Source organism: Zonotrichia albicollis, chromosome 3, assembly GCF_047830755.1.
Source record: "Zonotrichia albicollis isolate bZonAlb1 chromosome 3, bZonAlb1.hap1, whole genome shotgun sequence".
Classification (NCBI taxonomy): Eukaryota; Metazoa; Chordata; class Aves; order Passeriformes; family Passerellidae; genus Zonotrichia; species Zonotrichia albicollis.
Genome location: NC_133821.1, coordinates 111,217,442 through 111,227,204, shown reverse-complemented (window position 1 = coordinate 111,227,204; position 9,763 = coordinate 111,217,442). Strand labels below are relative to the sequence as shown.

The 9,763-nt window shown below is 35.1% G+C and overlaps 1 protein-coding gene across 29 annotated transcripts in view; it reads right to left on the bottom strand.

Moving 5' to 3' along the window:
• KHDRBS2 (KH RNA binding domain containing, signal transduction associated 2) overlaps positions 1–9,763 on the bottom strand; it is a 339,259-nt gene that overhangs the window by 27,658 nt on the left and 301,838 nt on the right. For 25 of the 29 annotated variants that reach the window (XM_074538473.1, XM_074538475.1, XM_074538468.1 and 22 more), the window contains exons 9-10: positions 3,791–3,964; positions 1,800–1,851 (exon numbers count right to left, since the gene is read on the bottom strand). In XM_074538473.1, the coding sequence (XP_074394574.1) occupies positions 3,867–3,964 (98 nt within the window). In that variant the 3' untranslated portion in view covers positions 1,800–1,851; positions 3,791–3,866. The remainder of the gene's footprint in view (positions 1–1,799; positions 1,852–3,790; positions 3,965–9,763) is intronic. The other 4 variants (XM_074538494.1, XM_074538495.1, XM_074538496.1 and 1 more) reach the window with 1 other exon arrangement.

The window sequence follows — 9,763 nt, the reverse complement described above, 5'->3', positions numbered from 1 at the left end:
GGAATGTGTCACAGCTTTTCATGGAAGACCTGAAGACAGCTGTAATTAGAATACTCAGACTCTCTTGTTACTCTCCAAAAAATTAATAAATTTTATGTTTTTCTTAAGGCAAGTTTTTCTGATTAACTGCAAGACTTTTTTAGAAACAGTTGTGAAATATACTTTTAGTTAGCACTGAATAGCACATGCAGTCTTGGGTAATTTTTCACACTGTTTTCCTGAAAATCAATAGAAAAAATGTTTGCATAAACAGTTGCTTGCTTGCACTGACTTAACCCACTTTTTCAAAATAATTCTTATGTAAGAGTATTTCACAATGCATCATTTTACTGACATTTTCTGCCATTTTTTAAATTTAGACAAGTAATGGCTACAAAGCAGCCTTGGAGACAGGAATATTAAAGGACACTGCTCTGCTATAAAGCTTTATTTATTGAAGTCCATCCTCAAGGAGTTCACAGTAGTTACCCTCACATAAAATGTGATGCACAACTGAGAAATTAATTCTATCTACTTTGCCCTGGATCTCACTTACATCAGGTAAGACCTGCTCACAGCTTTGTGTTATTAATCATTTCAGCAAGGCATAGAAGAATTTCCTGGAATAGTTATATAGTATAATCTATAATACATAATTATCTATAATCACAGTTATACCAGCATAAAACTATTTATAGCAATGGAAAGTATTTTCTTTTCTGTAGAGATATATACTGACCAAAGCAAATAAGTGTAATTACATGCAAGGGGGGTAGATGGAAGATTTTCCTACAGTGGTACACTCACACTGATGAGACTGTAATATGGAGACAAACCTTAATGCCGTACTATATCACTTTGGTCTGCAGGGTGGTTGTAGCACATCAATAAAAACAATTTATAAAGATCTTGAGGCAACTCTTTGGAGAGGAAAATTAAACCCTTTATATCTTGTTATACAATAGAACTTGTGGTTTGTAAGTGACTGTTGAATACCACCAAACCTGGAAAATGTTACATCATCCAGACCACAGTCATGGGAAAAGATGCCAGAGTAATAAATGTGTCTAGGATTGTGTATTTGTGTGATCTTATGTTGTTAAGAATGATGACAAGAATTTGTACTTTTTGTATTGTGATTAGATTCACACTTCTGAGTCCATGGACAAAGTTTTAACTCAGCTGAATTTTTTTTTGTTTCCAGCAATGACATTTGTCTTCAGTCAAAAATCTCAAATATAAACTGAAGTCTATTCAAGAACCTTTATGTTTAAGGGTATATAACAGAGAAATGTAAGTAATGCCTCCATTCATGCCATTGCATAATAATACCTAAATGTCCCTGCCATTCTAAAGAATAAAAAAGAAAAACCAAGCATAAGAATAAATAACAAACTTCCTGTCTCTATACAGATACAATTTTCATAGGAAGAAATGTAAAGTATTTTCAGAAGCAAAGACAATGCAGCATTGCATTTTTCTTTGCTATGTGACAAGCCAAAATGTAGGCATGCTTTTAATAAACAGAAGCTCCTGTTTTTAGCAAAAGCAGTTAAAAAGTACACCATCTTAATATTTACCACTAAAAGGCTAGACATGACAGGACTTTTTTTTATTGGAATGAAGAGTATCATAACACACATGTAAATGTTTTGATTGCCATTATACCATGATCACTATGCTGATACACAGAGAAAAATTGCTGGAAAGACATTTTTTTTTAATAACTGTAGCTGAATACATTTTTGTGTGTTAGTAAAAAACAAATGCAGAGATAAAACAGGAAACAGGAAAACCCCCTGAGATGCAGCAGAGCTTACCTGACCACCTCCCAGCAGATCTGCTGCTTAGCTCTCCAGTGCCTGTGAGTCCCTGAAATAGTGAGACAGAATAAACTCAATGTAACCATCATGTAGCCTACTAAATTCACTTTAACACTTCAAAGGACAAAACATACTCATCATAAACTATTCAAACAGAGCTAGCATGCAACTCCAGCTGCAAGAGATTTTGTTCACAAACTGAACAGCAATCGGCCTGTACTTTAGTCGCATCAAAAAAGTAAACCAATCACATTGACAAAAAGCCACTGTAAACAAAAAGACTGTACTGAAAGGATTAACAGTTTTGGCATCCCTACCATCAAGTCTTCTGTTCTTTTTTTTTTTTTTTCTTCATCAAAATTTAGGTTATATATTTGTTGTTAGCAAGAGTTGCATTACTATTATTGTTAATTTTAGTTCTGTTTATTACCTTGAGGGTTATATATTGTAGAATAATTTTGTTGTCACTAGTTAATGTTAATTAGTTGTTTTAATAGCCTATATACCTATTTGTTATCTTTTGGTAGAGGTTTACTTTTTTAACTATCAGTAACTTAATAACTGAGAATATTTTACATTACTGTTGCATACTCAAAATTACAGAGTTACTATTAGTGTTACCTGTTTAACGTTTAGTCATCCTTTGAGTCCTGCGACATATTTCCTTAACAATCATCAGCCATCAAGTCTGATAGTCTCAAAAGAAATATCAGCCCTCTAAACTGCCTTCAAGGGCGGTGATATTTAGCACTGAAAATTACAAATAAAGTTTTTGAAGTTGAGTACCAACAGCTGGGCAGTGACACTGATGATTTGTTTATCAAGACAAATTGTTATATACTACGAAAAATGCAGTCAACGCACTCTTCTGAGTGAAAACAAATAGGTGAATCTATGCAATGCTTACATGTTGAATGGGATATTTAATGTGCGGGGAAACTCAAAGGTTGAAGAACTAGCATTTAGACAGTCTAACAGTGGTAAGTGGTATTCTTACCTCTTTAAACTCCATTACATTCTCACGAGAGACATGCTAATACAAACAAGTCAATCAGAGTTTGTGTTTAGCAAGATCAAGCTTAAAGGATAGTTTAAAATCCATTTATTGTTCTAAAGCATTTTTTTCCATTAACATGTTATACATTAGTGGATACTAACCATGATTCATGTAACAGTTTAGTTTGTTAACTTTTATATTATTTAACAACCAGAAGTTATTAATACAACTTTTAAAGTCTTACACAAAAAATCTTAAAACAGGCTTGGGTTCATTTTTGTAATTTTTATATAAAAACATTTTAGGCATCTCTTGAAAAAGAAATAAAGCAGGCATTTAAAGCTAGAAAACAAGTAATTCCAAATTTAGTTTGTTACAAAAGGTTTCAGCTTTATTGACAAATTATGGCAAACATATTTGACAAAATTATGGTTTCCTATTTAGAGAAGCTTACACATGGAACTTTAAGTGACTTTTTTTAACAAATACAGGTTAAAACACTGAACAACTTCAGTTAGCTACATACATACAGTAGCTGCTTGTTTTCAACCCCATTAAAACAGCATTTAAAATTAAATTTACAAACTTAATATCGAGCATCTTAATCTAAACTAACATATATTAAAAAAGACAGGTTAAAACATCTTATCTACAGCTTGATTATTGTCTGGCTAAAAAAAAAAAATCATATTACAGTCTTTCAGCAACCCTAAACAGAAACTCAGCCTTAACTAGTATGTAGAGAGACTCAAGAGCTGTAACAGTGTCATGCTTTTTAGTTACACACAGCAATGAATACAACCAACAGAACATCATCTTTGAATAGTTTATAGACAATGTTTGCCAAAGGTTTTTTGTCTCTGTTTTTTTTAAGTCCGTGTTATAAAATAAAACTAATGCCAATGTCACGCCAATGTTATCGGAAATACAAGTAGTACATAGGATAATAATGAGCAGTAATTCCTAGGATAGAAAAGAAATGGACTATTACTTGTCTTGTTGCTGTTTATGTGGAGACCACAGGCTATTAATTGTCTTTGAGATGAGGTCACAGATGAGGAGGACCTTCAATATCTACCATAGGGGTGTTCCCTGTATCCCCCTCTGGCTGACCTTGGAGGTGGTGCCTTTAGGCTGGAACGGGTCGTGGCCCATTCTTCTTGTGCTAAAAACAGAAGAGAAAAACAAGTTTTGTAAATATCTAAAATTGAAAGAACAAAGGGATGCCACTGCTAATGGCCATCAAAATTCTTGAGGGCTCTGGCTGAAAGCTTTAGAAAACGAAATGAGGATGGTGTTATCCGCTTCTTTATCCTCCCACAAAAAAACTTACAGAAAACTAACCTACTTCTTTACACAGGAAACCTGTCTATTTTAGGAAGAAAAAAAAAAACTTACTCCTTCACTTTCAGCAGAGAATGAATAACTACTGTGTTGGCGGTACAGTCAGCTCTGGAAAAATCACTACATCAGTCTGCCAGTTCAGAATTTATTTGATGCTTTGAGTCTCTAGTATTTAAGTTAAAGCTGAAATTTGAACAGCATTTAATGCAGTTCAAATTCAGTTGGTATGGTAACAAGATGAGGAGTTGAATCATGAAAAGATAAGAAAGATATGTTTGATTTTTAACTTCCATTTGAGACCAAAAGAAAGAAAATAATGGAAGAAAAATGTGTAGAAGTGAAGCTACAGGAGATTTTACTTTGCAGTATCTTTAGAACACTTCTACAAATCTTCTTATTCCTACCTGACATGATATTTCTGGAATTTAACCCTCGCAAAATCACAATTAGTAAACTCCCTACAGTCCTGGTCCAGCAGTTGAACCCAAAACTTGAATTATCTCCTAAATCAGCCAGTGAGTCACCAAATGATTTCTGGTTTTGTCTTCCACTGACTTCAACTGATCACATTTAGAATGACTAAAATGGAAATGCGCAAGCCACAGTGTATCATATCATGCCAGAGTGCAGCATTGCTGGTGCCTGTCTTTTGCTAATGACTGCTGACCACTGGCCACTAAGAACATAAATAGCTGTCATAAGGCAAAAAAACCTAAATGGTTAAATCAGGTATCAAATATTCCTTTTGCAAAAACATGTGGCTATGAGAAATGAAAATAGAAAACATAAAAACCTTGTTAAAATTCTGAAAGTTATTTCTTCTCTGCAAGATGTCTTCTCTGCAACTACTCTTCATTATGTCATTGCCTTGAGGTATGAGGGGAGCAGCAGTTGTAGAGCTAAAGTGAGTTCAGGCTAGCATGAATGGAGTGGGCATCTCTGGAAAGGATCTGATAGCAGTTGATCTTGCCATGGAACAAGAAATACTCCTACTGTGATTTTTTGGTGCACTCCATTTATTTTCTTTCTCTTTGAGTTCTTCAGGATGTTCCCTTTTTGAAAATCAGGGGTTTTATGGTCACATGAAACCAAAGTTAGCTGTGGAAAGCTACTGCCTAGAGGGTTGAAGAAGTGGCAGCCAATATGATATGGTTCTAAATCCTCAGGTCTCTCATTCCTACAGGGAATAAGTTTCTGTATAGTGACTTCAAAAATCTTGCCTCTGCAGTATGTATCATTAGACCCTTTAAAAATGGCATTTTGCTGTAAATTTTTTCCAGCTTCAGTTACCGTTTGCTGAAGTGCTACTACATTTGCAGAGAGGCCTTGGGGACAAGAATGATTATATGAAAAAGAAAAGCTTCATTTATGTAAATGAAAATGACTGAAGTAGTAAAAATATTCAGTAAATGTACAACACAAAGACAAGCCAATTTCTGGTTCCTTTTTAGTCCCCTTACCATTGTCCAGATTGAAGTACCTTCATCTAAAGGTGAAATGTACAGTCCTTTTGGTAGTATTCATGCAGTAAAAAATAACTTTATATTAACAACTGGAGGAAACTGCTTTTCCTTGACTATTCTTAAAGCAAATTGCTCCTGTGACTGTACCAGCTTCTGATGTGGAACAAAAAATGTATCATAATTTGTGGTACAAGCCTATTATGCTCTTTTTTTCATTAACATGCTAGACCTATTTCCTTGATTTCAAGCTTTAACACCATCACTGAAATAAGAAGTGATACTTGACAGCTAACAGCTCCTATTGATATTACATGATAGACCCTACTGTGTTAACAGGTGAATCCATAGATTCACAGATCAGATGTGGAAGTTCTTTGACTGGAAAACTCTGGTGTCTGCCACACATGCAGCAGTAAAGGATTATATATTTACTGTGGAGAAAACAAGATGATAGGGAGCAGCACTATCAAGAGTCTCCGAACCACACTGTGCTAGTACATTGCTAGATGCAGCCACACCAAAACAGAAATGGGATTGCTAGTGGTTTCCTCCTAGAGGGGTTTTTAGTGAACAACAATATACCTGCATGCTAGTCATTACAGCTTTGCTGACGAGAAAGCTGCTCTTTCAAGTCTTCCTTCCAGAACTCCAAGGTAATCTTTTTCATTCAGCACCAAGGGAAGAAGGGAGCTCCTGAGAATGGAAATCTCTATCTTTGGAAACAATCTTAAAAGGCTAGAGTCCTATCGACTACCTCAGCAGTCACACAGAGATTTAGGTAGCTCCTTGGGTAGCAGAAAGGTTGAAAGTTTGATTACCAGGCTGAGCTTCACTGTGAGAACAGGAGAAAAGTGAGTGAGCCTGGTCTTTCTCTGAAAGACTGTGCCGAAAGAGGAAGGAAAGAGAGCCTGGATATATTTCATCTTTAGAAAGTGACATGTATTTCATCCTAAGAAAGTGACATGTCAATGAAATGGAAACTGAGAGACATTTCAGGTGAAGAGCAGGTAATAGATGTAGCTTTGGAAAGAAAAAGGTAATTGGGAGAACTGAGATTCTGCCCGAGAGCTGAAAAAAGTTGCAGGGTTGTTGTGTTCTAATGCTGATTCCTTTTCCTTTTTTCTCATTCCTGGGAGGAAAAAACCTGTGGAGCCTGACCTTCCTTTTCCCTTGGTGACATCCAGACTTTCATCCAGTCTTTCTGCTCTAGCAGACCACACTCATTCCCTGTCCTTTTCACTTCTGACTGTCTCCAGTGCTATCAGGGGTCAGACTATGGTTAAAAAGAAATCCACACAAGCAGCTTAGTAACTAAGGGCAGACGGTTCAGTTTTTTCAGGAATTTGGTGTTATTGGCAACTTTGCCATTCTTATTTAAGGTGAAATATTTAATGCTTTGCTTTCAGAAACTAAAAATATAAGTTACATAAGTAGCATGATGGAAACTGAAGAGAGTTTATGGGTGAGGAATCTGAGAGTGCTTGGGCTGAAGAATTGCTTTGGATGTGATAGTGTCATAGCTACTTTGCTAAGAAATGTGAAGACAAGGGCACAGCCCTTTTAATTACACTGCATATGTCTTCCAAACTGCTATATGCTCCTGTGAATTGGTATTTGAAGCTCACCTTTAGGATATAAAATTAATTCTTATTATCACAGGCAATCAGCACCCTTGGTTTATGCCTGATTGAATTTGCTGGTTAGTGTTTTTGCACTGCTTTTTACGGTTCAGATGGACTCTTATTTACTTTACTGTGTTCATGGAGTTATAGAAATGATCCCAGTATTTATTACAAACATTACTGATACATTACTTGAGGGTGTCTTTAAAGATTATTTTTTGATCAACTGCTAGGAGATCCCATAGCTCTGTTTAAATACAGAATTTTAGTTTTTTTTTTTTTTACATGAGACTCATAATGTAAGAGATAATTTAATTTTTAACTTGAGAAATTTCTCTGAATATGGGATCAATACAGTAACATTTGTAGTACAGATATGTGTATATATGAAGTTTTTTTTTCTTACTATTTTACCTATGCATTATTGAAAGCACAGAAAAATTCAGTAGTCTTTCCATGTGGTGATTATCATCACATGCTAAATGTCTTTAAGTAAAGATTTGAGAAAATCACGTATTTTTAACTCTTCATTTAGCATTCTGCAACCTTATAATGGAATTTTCCAGAACTGAATAAAAGTCTTTCAAATATGCAAAGACGAAAAAAATGCAATAGTTAAAGGGCAGGTCACAATAATGGATGAGTTAAAAATAAAAATATGCATGAATGGCATGTGATTTACATAGAAATATATTATTTCCTTTTTATTTTTTATTTATAGTCATTGCTTAGTCCTGGTACCAATCAAGACCCGATCACTCTTTCTTCCCAGTAACTTATTTAACATCTGAATATTGCCCACAATTACTGGGCACAGTTTTATGAATTTCTGGTCAATTATTTTGGAAAGGTGGCCAGGAAAAATTAGAAAGAGCTATTCTGATTAGATAGTTAAGATGTATATAATCATTAAGTAGTATAATGGTTCAATTTGATTTTTCATTTACCTTTTGGTGTTTTAGAAACAGAAGTTGATTTTGATTCAGAATAAAGCAGTTATCTTTTCTGAGAAAAAAAATCTCTTTCACTGCCTATGTGTGGAGAGAGCACACTGCACAGGAATTTGGATTATTAGCTCTAATCCTTGTTTTCTCAGTGACCTTGGACAATTGCTCAATATTTTGTAGTGTGGCTTCCTCACTGGTAGAATGAGACAGGAATACCTCCCTCCCTGGGGTGTTCTGAGATGTAATTAATTGCTTGAGCAGCAAGAGAAAAGTGATATAGATGTGCTGAGCAGAAGACCCAACAGAAACCAGACATAGGTTTAAAATGAGAACTCATAGAATGACTTTCTTTAGACAATTCAATTTGTGCTGTTTTTCTAGTAAGCCTCCATAGAAAGATGGATGGAGACAAAATACTACTTGTAAAGATTTGGAAAATTTGTCCTGCACAAGCTAATGACTGAAGCTCAACTAACTTTGGCAAATATAGTATTTGAGCCCAAGAATTCACGCAGAAAAGACAGCTGCATTTTTCTTGGGTCCTAATTGGACAAGTATATATTATTTTAGACAAAAATCCAAGAACAGATTTTTTGTTGGTTTTTTTTAGGAGAACATGCATTTTTTTCACTCTTTCAAATCACAAATGGTGCCTTTCTTATTTGAAATTTGGAGTTTTGAGACAACAAGAAATGTTTTCAAAACACAGGCTCAAACCAATTTAGCTAGCTTACACCACTCTAAGTACCCTTTATTTTACTAGACCTGCAGCATGAAATATGTACAGCTTAAAAACTAGAAATGAATGGAAAACCTTGTGGTTTAATAGTCTACTTGCTGAACATGGTCACAGCTCTTCAAAAAACCCCACTACTGCCCCATGCTCAATAGTACCTTCCCTTCAGGTGGGCTGGCAATTTAAACTGTGTGGCTGCTCCAAATTTGTGTAAGGGTTTAGAGCTTCCCTGGCTTGGGACAAAATGATTTCTTAGAAGGCTTCAGCCACTTTTGTAGTGAACATCTGCCACAGACGGGGAAGGAGCAGCATCAGAGTACACTGACAGCTAGTTTGGGAAACTGCAATGCCAGGAGGAATAAGAGTCTTACCAGTGTTGTTGTGAGGTGAGTGTGAACGTTACAGTGTAGAAGGAGTTTTATTTTTCACTTATTTTCAGTAGAAATTAATTTTCTATTACTTTATAGACATGCAACATGAAACATGCAGTGATATAGCACATCTGGAATTAAATAGATGCACATCAATATTACAGGACTTTTGTCTTTTGTCTTAGATCCTCCAACTCTATAGTTCCCATGGTGCAAGACAATGAAATTACCATTTTACCATTTGAAATATTACAATGGAAAGTTTTGCATGATTTACTTATTCTTATTCTGTCACGGAAAATGATTTATAATTCAGAAGTAATAGAGGAAGCACAATAAGCTGCTATAAATTAAAACCAGTCTTGTGCTACATGCAGAATTTTTTTTTCTTTTTCGTAGCATATCTGGACTACAAAAGTTTTAGGAGATACGGACAGTTAAAAGAATGTGATGGGTTTAAATATGGGACTTTCTAAAGAAT